The following is a 14078-nucleotide window of genomic DNA, read 5'->3' as shown; positions in this document are numbered from 1 at the left end:
GCCAGCGTGTGTTGCGCCGTGTCCTGGACATCTCCACAATGATGGCACATCGTCATCGCCTCCTTCTCAGTTCGACACTGTTATCCTGTACGACAGCCTACCTAGTTTGTCCTGCCACTTTTATCAGTGTGGCAGGACTGCACCAACGGACTGTTTTGCGTCTCCGCCAATTTGAATTAGCTGGCGGAACCACACGAACAAAACAGCTCGTTGAGCATAGAGTCGTCATAGGCCAAGGTCCTCATACCTCCTGCCATCACGTACCATTCACAAAACCAAAAAAGGAATTGTGAATGGGTCATTGTAACGACTAACGACCAACAGGAGTCTTACATTTCGTCTGTCTCTTCATCCTGAACCTAAACCTTTTCGGTATGGTAGAACCTGCAAGGGATCAAAGATCCCCGCCGGTATAGCTTCAAAAGTCACTAGGGAACACAAACTCTCCCACCACAACAAGGCAGTAGCCACGAGAGTGTTGATATCATAGACTATGTTATATTTAAGAACATAAGTGACTGAAAATGACTGAAAAATGTAATGTGAGATAATTAAATTGAAGGCTGTTTGCACAAATCATTTGTACGAACTTGTTGCGTGTAAAATATTTCATTAACATGTCAAAAGGAAGGAAGAGTGCACGTAGTGAGGTAGGTAATTAACCTTCGTATTATTATGTTTCTTAATTCTTTGTCTACTAACAATATTTATACAATATGTTTGTGACAAAGTAATATATTAAATAAGTAATTTATATGTAATATAATGTATCTTGTAATGAATACATTGAAATTACAGGATGCAAGTAGCTCATCTGATACATCTTCCTCGCTATCGTCAGCCGAAGAAGTAGATGCACAAGATTTGAAACCAATTAAAGATTACTTATCAGATCGTCGGGAATTAGCTCGACAACTTTTCAAATCTGTCAAAACAGAAAAGATACAAATGATGTTACCTCAAGTGTTAAAGGTTAGCTTGTCATTGACGTGTTAAATGAACTGTTTATTTTCTTGTTTTTTATGTAATGGCTTGTCACATATTAAACTGCATTTGCAACAAAATTGATTTAGTACATATGACACATATTCTTGTTATTTTTCAAAGTTTATCGTAACTAGATTTTTAGGTTATGTTAGACATAACATTTTCGTTCACTTTACGCACTCATCAGCATATTATTTTATATGTACAAAATAATAAAGTGCTCTATAATAATTTGCTGTAGAAAATGGATTTTGGGCAATTAGAAGAATGGTGTGCTAATGAATTAAATGGTATGTCAAAAGTGCGTATATTGTGTATTTTGAATGGGAAAACCATGATGGAATCATCAGATACATCAGAGTCAGATGATTCAGGTATGTAAGAAAGTAGGATGTTTTAAAGATAAAAGTGTTATGATTTAGATATTGCATTTAAATATATCTTCATTATAATAGGGCCTTCTTTGGAAATTATTTCTGATACTGAAGAATGGTTTACCGATGAAGATGTACTTAAGCAAGAAGAAGGAATGCATTCTCTTAAAGGAAAGGTAAAAAAGGATAAAGTTAAACAAAAAGGGAAATCATTGTTTCATAAGAAAAATGATAGTAAACCTAATCATAAGAAAGTTCTTGAAACTACTTATAAAAATGTACAAATAAAGAAAGAAGAAGAAGCAGAAGTAAATAAAGAAAAAGAAGGTGATAGTTTGTTAGATTTGTTAGAGTTAGAGATGCGGGCAAGAGCAATACGAGCTTTAATAAGAAAAGAGGAAGATATAATACCCAATGCATCTAAATCTGCAGCCAATAATGAAACTTTGACTGATAATGCTGTAGCTAAAATTGAACAAGAAGAAATGAAGGAAAAAGAAAATTGTAGAAGACAATTGGAAAGGATTATAAGTGCTCAACAGAGTAGTGCTGTGGAGGATGAAGATGTAGTATTAGTGGTTCAACCAACTCCAACCATTGAATTATTGTCAAGTGAAAGTGATGGTGAATCTCATGGTGGTGTACGTATAAATAAAAAATTGCAAAATGAACGTGTTATAAATACAAAGGACAATATTGACAGTGCCAAGAATGAAGATATCAGTAGTGTACATAGTGTAAATAGTGCAGAAAACTCGAAAGAAAAGAAAGTGGTTGAAAATGGAGTAGAAACACAAAAAGAATTAGACACTCATAAAACAGAAGTTTCTAAACGGGTTCATAGTAATAATGTGAGTAGTATTGATACTCAATCTAAATCTAATGGGAAAAGAAGAAAAGTGAAGAAAAAATTACACACCAAAGAGCAAATAAAAAATACAAGTTCTAAGATAAATACGCATAAAAGCAAATCGCACATGGAAAGTCAACATGTGAAAAGTGCAAAAAGAGATCAGTGTTTGCCAGTAGACTGTATTACAGAAAATGTAAAGTTAAATAAAAATGAACATAGAACTGATGATAAGTCAAAAATAATACACAATAATTCAATAAAAAAACAAAATTCGGGTGAAGTGTCAAGCATATCGAATAAAATGCTGCTAGATGAAGACAAATCCAGTGACTTGGATGAAATAATTGACTTGGATAATTACTGCGATGATATGGATGATATAGAAAACAGTGAGAATGATAAGAAGAAGAACAAACAAGTTATACAAAGTGAGCACTGTAAATCCCAAGTTGAAGTACGTCCTGCACAAAGATTAAATGGAACTGAAACTTGGGCGAGTCGTTACTATCAAACGGATGATGTTCAAAATGTGATAAAAGAGTCCAAGATACAGTCCGAAATTCGTAAACGGTTGAGAGAACGTCAAAGACTTTCTAAACTTAGTACTTCCCCAAATGCAAATTCCCCATCATCATCTCCTGTAACAGAACCGGGAAGTAAAATAGTAGCAGATAAAAATCCATTGGGTTCAGTCGACGAATATCTAGCTTTAAAGCAAACTGCCACTACAAACCTTAGTACTGGTGATAAAAATACTGATTCTATTACAGCAAAGAATAATGATGCCCCTATAAATACATCTATTGATACCAGTACAGTAATTGAAAGTAATTGTACATCAGTTGTATGTTCTAAGGAGTACAATGTTGATGAAAGGACTAATTTAGGTGATGATACAAATACTGACACTTCATTCGCCATAAAGAATGAAAATGTAACTAATGCAATTACTGGTACCAATTCTGGTTAATATAATTTGATTTAAAGTCGTCTGTCTAGTAAACTAACTTTTTCTATATGTATAGAAGAAATTGTATCCCATAGAGGTTTTTTAAAAATAAGTTACATAAGGCATCAATAATCTAAAATAAGTAGTAATTTATTAATAGTAATAACGTTAAAAGGAATTTTTATATACGGGAGTACATCATTTTAATAAATAACTTTAATTTACTTTTATAGCTTCATGTAAGTATTTCTTTAATGATTTTGTAATTAATAATATTAAAGTACAATTAGGAACTATCACATCTTGATCGATATCTCTCATTGTTAATTTTAGCGTATTTTATATATCGATCTCAAATTCGATTTCGATATATCGCTCGTGTACTTAGCTGTACTTAAGAATTCGAATATCCGATCATTGCTTTCCTTACTTCCGCTTTACATAGTTTAACCATCGATGTGAAACGTTAATTGTTCATAAGTTATATGAAACATTCACTCTCAGTTTCCGATACTTTCATATGTCGCGGGATAGCTGTTATTATTCGTAAAATGCTATAATCATCGTGTCTTATTCTGGCATGTAGAATCGCCCCTTAAGATTTCTTACACCAGTAGCCGAACACCCTGCGTCGCGGATAAAACATTTTGTATACGTTTCTGCAATGCAGTCATTAAAAAATTAGTTGATTGGTAAGATTGCCATTCGTTTTGAAAACGTAGCAACCCGTTTATAGTACGAATACGCGCGGAAGTCGAACCGGAGCCAACACGCGTGAAAATCGGCCTGTATTTATCGCGACGCATAAATGATCTTTCACGACGTAGGAAACGCAGAAACTAGTACGCACGTAGTCTCATTGACTTTGTCGTTGCATGTTTGAATGCTGGACGGGGTATTACGACACGGCCGTTGGAAAGATTTTTCAGAACCGCGACGGTCTTGGCACAAGAAACTTTCGATCGCGATGGGTGGTTCCGGTGCCGTGGAACTTGGAAAGTTTCTCCGCGACGATGCAAATAAGAGATACAAAAGGTTGGGAGACCGGCAACTTCGCAGGGGAGTAGAAAGGTCGATAGTGCTCTGCATCATGCGAGACAGATTGTTGACGAGGTTCGAGTGGAATTTAAATGAGTAATCCTGAAACGTGTTGCGCAACACCGGGAATTTCTAGATGGTCTACTTCCGATGAAAGTTGCATTTACAATACCACGGTAGAGGAGTTAATACAGCGATAAATTTAAACGTCGCTGGCTGCAACCGTTCGTCGCGGGAGTTTCTTGGATTGATTTCTCGTAATATGGAAAATAGCTCCACGTAACAACGCTCAAGTGACACTACGAGAAGATAGAGCGACAGTGTATCAAAATCTTAATGTTTAAACAAAGAATCAGTCATGTTTGTGGACGATGCGAATAAAAGGCGCGTGCGACAGCAATTTACGGGGAATCGCGACAAGCGTGGCGCACGATTAAGTCTTTTCATTTCCAATGGCGTTGATTAAACGCCTTTCCTTTCCCGAAGGATTCTATAAAGCTTTATCAGGAAGAAACACAGCTTAGACGCTGAAAGTAATGGTCCAACAATTACGATAAATTTGCAATATCATTTTGTTACAATCCGTGTATTACTGTAATTGTATCAATTAAACGAAGACAATATTCCTCGTTAACCTGCCCATTTGAATTCTTCGAAGCTTACTTGTTATTCTATCTTCTGGTTGATTTATTTCTTTTCCTTGATTGTCCGTTAGTAACACCATCTCCGTTCTACCCCCTTCATGCGGTTGAGTGGGTGGAGGAGTTGGAACTTACGGAGTAAAACGCAAACTCGAAGCCCGTACGTGTCGACAGTACCAATATTAACGTTACGTTGACGATCATTTCTCGTGCAAACAAGCTGGTCTATCGACGAACGTGATGGATCGTGTAGAACGAAGGATTCTACGTTCCTTTCACGTTCCCGCGACGTGTCGCGTGCCACCCCATGGAATTCCATCGAGTTCTGTGAATCCGCGAACGGAAGGTCGCGATATCGATACGATTGTACAAGATTTTCAGAACATTGTCTCGACCGTACGAATTTCCTTGAGAATCTTTAGGGTCTATCTCGCAGAGAACACTTCGTATCGCTGTTGTTTACAAACGCGTGTTGGAATTTAATTCTCCGCTATTTGTTCAGTTTTGTTGACACACGTGCGAAGTTTACGCGTTTACATAGAAAGTGAAGGGGAACGAATGCGCAAATTGAGTGCACGAATACACAATAAGCGCATTTCGCCATTCGCTAGGAATGAAAAAGGGGTTGATGGGATATAACAAGTAGGTGCACGTATTTCTTCATGCGTGCAGTAAACGTCAGTTTCTAACTCGCATTTCCGTCTTATTTTATCACTTCGAGCGCTGCATCGTTCGGCGATAATAATCGCTCGAAACAAAGATTGCGCACGAAGTTCTTTTCTCTCGGTCATCGCTTTCGAATTCGTACGAGTTACGTTCTTGTTACTTCTTTCGTCGAGATTTCTTTGACGGATAACGGCGGAACGAAAGCATTTCACGCGTTCTATTGTGTAAACTGGTTATTCATTCATCATTTTTTTTAAATATTTTTATAGCCTGGGAGATCTAATTTTTTGTATAAATAAATTTATACGCGTTAGAACATTCGTCTGCTTCTCAAAGTCTTTGTTATCGAGGTCACTCGGTCAAGCTTCGAATTTCCCAAGGGGTAACTTGATTTTCCATGGATTAGTAGTCGCTTTTGTTTACCTAGTTTTATAGTTTATCTAACGCGTTTCGGAGAGCGGGACGGAAAGAAGTACACGTGGTTCGCTAATAAAATTGAGTAAATGGTGGATATAATAATAGAACGGTGATTGCACGATAACATTACGCTGCGATCGGCGCGCATAGTGGGAAATGTCCTGACGTAACGCGGATTTCCACGTACATATCGGTGGAAAAAAGCGTCGCGAACGTGAAAGGACCTCCTTATTCGTCTCTTCCAAGACACTCGACGGAAGACACAATAGAGATTGATGCAACCGCCAAGTCACGATTCTTTAAATTGTAAAACGAAAAACTCGTGCTCCAGACCGCGTTGTGTAACGTCGCCAGACGCGTCTACATCGAGGCGCAGCACGCTTCGATTTCTCGGAAACGCCTGTGCTCGACAATTTCGCGCCAATTTCTGGGGAACGAGGAAGCGTAGAAATCGCTGCCCGTGCCAGGCGGATAAATAATTGCGAATTTTCCTATATACCCATTAAAGAGAAGGGCGTACACCTAACGCGAACGTTACAAATACGAAGTATTCAAACTTCAACGCTACAGCTACCGACGATCGACGTCTTCCTTCTTTCGTAAGAGGGGTGAAAATATTTCTGACAAGAACGAGTATCATGACACAGAATCGTGCTTGAATTGAACTAAAGAGATTTCTTCGATTTCTACTCACATTGGAAAACCGCACCAACTGTTATATCTCAAAGAGTTGCTAAATGAGTTGAAGAAAATTGGTAGCATCGGTCACAGCCAACGATAGGCTTCCAACAGCTATTTACGAGCAATTTTCCGCGTCGTTTTGAAGACGTTAAAATTTTCTTTCAGAGACATTACGATTCGGACACGAACGAACGCAACAGACCGGCAAAATAATGCATTCGCGCGAAGGAACGTTTGCGTCACAATTGACGGAAACGTAACTCACGGTATGCAATCGACATACTCGCGCACGAGGGAACCTCGTATTTGCATCGTTCTCCTTTATACCCGAACACCATCCACATGCGGCCCGCGACTAATCGAAGAAATCTCTTTCCCTCTTATGCGAACTTCCTCGACCATTAAATATGATTACCTGGATTGCAGCACGTTAAATAACGGGATTTGCTAACCAAGCGCGTGTCTCGGTCGATACAAAAGCATCGGTTATCACGCTTTTAATACTCGTCTGGACGTTAAAAGATAAACCTGGCTAATGGTTATTATTTCTTAACGGCTTGCTGAGTACTAAACGCCGCCGCGGCGAACCCTCGTTTCATCGTAGATTATAAACTACCCGTTTAAGAAAAAATACATTCACCTTTTTTCCTGGTTTTTCATTAAAAGCTTCGTTTTCTCGACGAACCGCATATTTTAAATTTCGTTTTCCTTCGAAGAAACTAAATCTAGAGTGGCGTTAAATCGTTAGGAAGTACCGTGGTCCGAATCAAATGTAGTCACCATAGCCATAGTTTCTAGAACTATGATTTCTCCAGACGACTAATAGAACACTATTATCTACAGATAAAATATAAGAAACGGCTTTGAAATCAAAACTATTAACTGGGAAATTCTCTTTTGAAACGTAGCATAGAACTGTTTGTTTCAATAAAGTTCCGTTCTCAACGCGATCATGGTTTTCTTACTACATAAACAATTTCGTTATTACGATCGTTCCAAAGTCGGTGAATCCAGTGACCCAGCTCAACTCACGCCAGAGTTAACCAAGTTCCCTCTTTTATTCAAATCAGGTCACGAGCCACAGTAAATCAATCAATCGGTGAACCGTAAGTTACGTATTTCTGCCTTATGCAAACGCGAATAATTATATATCCGCACGAGTGATTTTGCGCCTTGGAAGATTTTTTAATACCGCTACTCACAATCAAAAAACGCGTAACGATGACCACTCGAGATCACACAGACGCACGATGTTTATCGTACTTCGTAAATATTTTCCCCGATGCGAATCAAATCGTGCAAGATCGTTGATCGGTCAATTAAACACAATTTACTCGATTCGCTATTATCAGTTTCGCACAATCGATAATTTCTTCGGCGATCCAGCGGGTAATTCGCAACGGGGGCGAGGCGATATCCAATATAATTTAGCAATCGATACGCGACGGCGTGAAACGCGATTGTGCCGCATCCGTGCAATTTGCCTTGATCGTTGGACAAGGTCGATAGACCGGATATTCGCAGAGGGCATTCGTCAATGGTCCGAAATTGTCGTAAACGAGTCTCCTCGCTACTTGCGAACCCGTCGAACCGAACAGACCGCGGACGTACGCGTGCACGGACACGGTTCTGCGATTCCACGAGCCGCGTTTGCGCGCTTCACGACGTTCGCGGACCCACTTTCCTAGATTTTAAAATTCGTTTATCCGTTCTGTAGTCACTTTCAGTTTCCACCGCGGTATCAGATCGGGGCGCACGCGCTCGCGAAAGGGAACGAGCGTTGCACGCGGAAATGAAACCAGGTTACGGGGAAAAGAGCGTGCTCGCCACGCGGTTGCACAGCGTTACGATTTTAAATTAACGAGATGGCGCGCGGTTAAAATTACGTCCGAACGGTTAACGGCAAATTGCCACCGCTAAAAACCGCACTCGAAAAGCTTATTTTCTAATGCTTCAAATATCCCGCGGATCACGTACTTACGTACGTATCGAAAGTATCGAGGATTAGGAGCGAGAGGCGTACGCAATCTCTGCTATTACCAGCGTTTCGTTTTACCTTTCTCAACTTATGATTTTCGCGCGGCACCGTTTATCTTAACGACCGTGCGAACGACACGCGTCTTTTTCTCCCCGACACTTCGCTTACGGTAGAACAGGTGTACCACCGGGTAACGTAACAGTAATCGGTGAAAGTTCTGGAGGCGATTCCTCCCAATCGCGTAACCGCTGACGCGGTTGATTTCCTCCCGTGCGATCTTGTGTCCCGGGTTTACGTAATCGGTTTTCGTGTTATGTATAAAAAATATCATTTTATTCTTTTACAAAAAAACATACTATACAATAAAATTTGGAGTTGGGATCACGGGTGAATACAATATTGGTGCATTCGACATGACGTCTACTACGAACGGCACGTTTGCTCGCCGATGGGTGTTCGTTTCTCGAGCAGCTGGCGTGTTGCGAGCCCGGAAGAGACCGGTGTCACGAAATTAACCGTTACGTCTCGTATCGAACAAGACGCGGAGAAGGTCAAAGACTTCCGCCTCATTGAGGCGAAGCGTTTGACTTCAATGGTGCCCGTAACTGCCGAGATCGAAACCGCTGAGTTCGTGTCCACCGCCGTAGCCGCCGCCGCCGCCGCCGCCGCCGCCGCCGCCTCCGTATCCACCGCCGCCCCCGTATCCACCGCCGAATCCACCGCCGTATCCTCCTCCTCCATGTTCCTCCACGACAACGGGTACAGCCTCCTTCACGACCAGGGGCACTTTAACGGGATAGGGTACTGGCTTTGACACCGTGTACGGCACCTTGACGGGTACCTTGACCGGATACGGCACGCCTATGGGCACCTTGACAGGAACCTTGACAGGGTAAGGTACTGGCTTCTCGACCGGGTAGGGTACGTGCTTCTCGACGGTTACTGGATAAGGTTGTGGCACGTGGACGGGGACTGGTTTGTCGTACGGTACTTTAATCGGTACTTTGACGGGGTAGGGCACGTGCTTCGTGACCTCGTACGGAATCGGTTCCGGCACATGGACCGTCTTTGTAACCGTGACCGCCTTTACGTGATCCGCGGATACCGTCTCGCTACCTCCGCCGTAGCCTCCTCCGAAGCCGCCTCCACCTCCACCTCCGTAACCTCCTCCACCTCCACCTCCGTAACCTCCTCCGTAACCTCCTCCGAATCCTCCTCCGAAACTGTGTTCACCAAGGCTCAGCTCTAAGCCGCGTTTCGTTTTCGATTCGTTCGGCTGGACTTTCGACTCCGTGGCCTTTTTCGTCTCTCCTGCCGCGGCGGACAGCACCAAACCGCAGAAAAGTAAGATCTGAAGAAAACAAATCGTTGATCGTTAGTCGCGCGTCAGCGGGCATTTGTCGGTCTCGATTGTTCCGCGGGATGTTTTAAAAGCGTCGTTGATCGAACGGGTTCGAAGTTGGCAAAAACATTGAACGGTTATTAAAGAGCTATGGGGTCGCGTAAGAGTCGCGACTTGTTTCATGAAATTCTAGTTAATCGCCTCGAGTAAAGAATTCAGCGAATTTTCGAGTGTACTTTAAGCGATATCGTCTAGAACAGCAACACGTTCGAATTTTCGCCGGTTACGCCAGCTCCGTTCGCGTCGCTAGAGCCCCAAGAGACGGGGATTCAAGTGGCTGTCGTACCGGAGCTACTCACTTTCAGCTTCTCTGTGCTGTTCATGTTGGTCGACAGTGAGCACACTGATTCCTCGATGGTCTACCCCCGCTTTTATAGGGGACGCTACGGCCAGTCCGGTGGGCAACTCGAGCGTGCCGTTGAAATTGTAGCGGAGTAGGAAGTTGAGAGAAGGAAAGGAAGAGATCGACGTCATGGACGACGCTTTCCTCCGTTAGCTTTTGTCAGCCAGCATTTAGCAAGTTGCCCTGAGCTTCGTGCAATTTCTTCCTTAACGCTGCTCGGTGCTTTTGAAGCTCCTTTAGCTACTAACAGCCCGGCGAATCCTTTAACTCTGCTCCTGTCGCGACGCGAATTTGGGTCTCGTTTGACTTTTGAATTAATTCTTGTAAACGTTAAAAATATTATCGATCGATGCAAACGTGTCTTTATTTACGTTGGAGCTTTCGACGATCCTCTTTTGGCTTTCACTGAGTCTATAATACCTATTGTATAAAAGTACAAATTTCTCAAATGTAGTAATAGCAAAGTTACTATTACTATTGTTTTTCACTCTTTATATGTACCTAAATATTATTTTCATTCATTTTTTTTTGAATTTAAAATGTTACTTAAAGTGAATGTACTTTCTATTTGAGTACAATCTTGTTTAACATAAATGGCTCTAACTCGCATTGTGGCGATTTACGCAAGTATAATAACGTGACACGAATGGACCTAATGCGTTTTTCTCGTTCGACTTTTCAAAGGTTACATCAACACGGTAAAATATTCATGATTATTCAAAAATTTATGGCAGTGAAAATAGATTTTTGAAAAGTCTATTTTAACCATAAGTTGATTCTCTATTAAACATGTAATACTTTTCCTCCTCGCCAGAGGAGAGTTTATTCCACGCTAAATTTATATAATTATATCCTTTCGCTTATTTTCGTGAAAATTATTGCATTCTTTTCGATCCTACACGCGTTTACATAATGGAATAATGGCCGGTGTTGGTGCGATTGAAAAGTGGCCTTTAAATTATATTTCATTGTCGTAAAATAATTATGCATCCGCGTCCTGTGACATAATAGCAAAGTATAAATTAGGCCTTTGGTCCAAACGAGTGCTCGATCCAGCCTCTTTCGTAGCGTGTATTATACATTAGAACCTCTGCGATACAAATATATTTCCCGTCGATATCTCGAGCAATATCAGCACGCATTGGGACCAATAATTACTACCCATCGCGCCAATAATTTGCAGTAAACTGCCGAGGTCTTGGTTAAAAATTCGAACGCATTAAATAACATCATATATTTTTCGAACAAACGTGCTGCCACATTCTTTAAAATATAATGATTTTACTATAGAGTCAATAATCTTATAATATCCAATTAGAGAAGCTAAATCCTGCAGCGAAAATCCTCTTTTCCCAGCCAACTGCCGCATATGCCCCATGCCATGTTAATACTTAAGGTAAATGTCCCAATTGTAGACACGATTCGACGTCGAACTTTTTTTATCCGCGTTAAGCGTACTTAGGATCCATTATCCATTATTTTTCAAACTCGAGTTTATCGACTCGTGGAATGAAAACTTTCGGCTCGATGTAACTTTTTAATTTCTTTCGAACGAACGATGATGCCGCGCAGTCGTGAAGTATCGCGCTCGGAGAGATTATGCAAAATTCGTTGGATCGGCCGGAACGAAAAAAAGTTGTAATCGCGTTTCGATTCCGGATGCACTTGTCAGAATTGCGCGTCGATTGGCTTCGAAGTTTCTCGTTACTTACCGCCGTTTCCCCGAGTCGCCAAGTTTTCAATTACGGGATGAACCGTCGGAGCGAACCGGCGCAACTAATACGGATTCAGCTCCCGTTGGCCCTTTTTAATCCGATTACTGTTCACAATACGTTCTTACATCTCTGTACTCACATCGTCGGGAGCTTCATTAATATTAAGAGCTTAATTAAAGCGAGAAGCGAGACTATTAGGAATTCTCCGAAGGCATTGAAACTACGCTCTTCCGTGTATTTGCACCTTCTTTCCTTCTGTCGCAGTTAAAGAAACTTGGCCACTCCGGCGGATAGTGGACGGGCGCGAGTTTAACCTACATTCCGTCCGAAACTTTTCGATTCGAAATAAAACGCTCGCCGCCGCGTCGTTTCCGATGTTAAATTCAGTTAACGTTTAATAATTCCCTCGTACGCCCGGTGGAAACCGTTTCGAAAACGGGGGTGGATCGCGAAATACAAAACGGCCCATATTTCCGAAGGAACGGCCGATAAAATTCTCGACGTAACCGTTAGATTCGATGCCGCCGCTTCCGTTGAACGTTATTCGCGGTCTGTTCGCGGCGTGCTCCAGGAGTTACGGGACGCCAACGATTTTTGGTTATCAACCGACGAGCTCCCTGGGGCGCGGTTAATCTCGGAATGACTTTGTACCTTGATCTCGCCTGTTGGAAAGCATTAGAATATCCGGCGTATCCGTGGTTTATCAGGCTTATCGGCGGGAATACATTTCCATATATCTGAATTTGAATCTCCATATTTGAATCTGAAAATATTGATTTGACTGCCGGCCAGATAGGTCGGTGCGTTACGACGAACCCGGCCTGGCTTCGATTAGGTTCGATCGGGACGGGAACGAAAAGCGAGAGGAAGATGTTTGTCGATAGTTTCTGCCTCGCCTTCGAACAGGATTAAATTGTTTTCGATGAATTTATAGAGATTTTCCGGCGGCCGCAATCTCCTCGGACGGGAAACCGATTTCCGTACAATAACAGGTTACGTCGATCGAAGGTTCAAAACGTTTCTCGATTTGGGGTACGTGAAACCTGTCGATCGAGATGACGCACGGTGATCTGACAACGGGTCATAGCGTTATAGGAGTCAGAGGATGATAGTGCTTGAAATACTGAAGCCAATATATGTATGTGGTTTTAGACATCGATGGTTAGTACTTCAAGAGTTGTTGAAGCTTTTTGATGATATTTATTTAATACAGTAAAGCAACAGTAAGAATCAAGTAAAATTAATATTAGAAGAAGATAAGATTTAAAATACTTTGACTAAACACCCTCTACCTTTTTGGAGGGTTGGATATTACTCAAACAAAAGTTTCAATAGTACGACACTCCAAGGATATCATTATTACAATAGAAAATGACTAAATCTTAACGCGAGGTTTTTCTGTAGCGATATACTAAGATAAGCGTCGGAGAGGAGAAAAAAGATTCTTTACCGCGGAGGCGTAATGAAGCGTATTAATTAGGTGGACGGTCGGTCACAGGTGCCAAGTAATTGCGCAAATCTCCGTGACGGGAATCTATTTGTTTGCGAACGTTGCTGTTTCATTCATTGAATTTGAAGCTAATAACACGCTTCGACGCCACCACGTGGCCAATTCTGTTGCTAGTAATTGTAATTTCCACGCCGACAGCAATACGTTTCGTGCTACTATTATGTCACGATTTGCCTCCCCCCCCCCTCTCTCTAGCAATTAAAAGGCTCCAAGATCCGTAAAATGAGAGATTTGCGCGCTCTTCTACTTTTCCCCGCGTTTACAGTCCTTTGCTCGTACACGTCGACGAATACATGTAGGTTTCTCTTAATTTGTTTTTTTTTTTTATTTACACGGGCTACCGCCTCTGGCATACTACTGGTTCTCTAGCAGTCGATTTGCTGAAAAAATGTTGATATTGGGAAACCGTTTTATATTAAATTCGTTAAAGTGAAAACTATATTTTCCACATAAACGGCTTCGTCTCGTTACGTACACGGAACTTTGGCAAGTGCTCGGGATTATATTACGTGCGGGATGTATTC

The 14078-nt window shown here is 41.5% G+C and overlaps 2 protein-coding genes across 2 annotated transcripts; one reads left to right on the top strand and one right to left on the bottom strand.

The window, feature by feature from the left end:
• The first annotated feature begins 385 nt into the window (after positions 1-385).
• On the top strand, positions 386-3280 carry LOC122397705. Its single transcript, XM_043397052.1, has 4 exons — positions 386-650; positions 799-972; positions 1229-1361; positions 1443-3280. The coding sequence occupies exons 1-4, from the start codon at positions 618-620 to the stop codon at positions 3182-3184; spliced, it is 2082 nt and encodes a 693-aa protein (XP_043252987.1). The 5' UTR covers positions 386-617; the 3' UTR covers positions 3185-3280.
• A 5893-nt stretch (positions 3281-9173) lies between these two features.
• LOC122397903 (WAS/WASL-interacting protein family member 1-like) lies at positions 9174-10336 on the bottom strand. Its single transcript, XM_043397398.1, has 2 exons — positions 10286-10336; positions 9174-9935 (listed from the first exon to the last, which is right to left on the bottom strand). Exons 1-2 carry the CDS (start codon positions 10307-10309, stop codon positions 9174-9176), a joined length of 786 nt encoding a protein of 261 aa, XP_043253333.1. The 5' UTR covers positions 10310-10336.
• Between the last annotated feature and the right edge of the window lie 3742 nt (positions 10337-14078).

The sequence above is a fragment of the Colletes gigas genome, unplaced genomic scaffold (genome assembly GCF_013123115.1).
Source record: "Colletes gigas isolate AHSC1104 unplaced genomic scaffold, ASM1312311v1 Colletes_gigas_Sc00010, whole genome shotgun sequence".
In the NCBI taxonomy this organism is placed as follows: domain Eukaryota; kingdom Metazoa; phylum Arthropoda; class Insecta; order Hymenoptera; family Colletidae; genus Colletes; species Colletes gigas.
The sequence above is the reverse complement of the archived record's forward strand: the minus strand, read 5'-3'. Positions and strand labels throughout refer to the sequence as shown.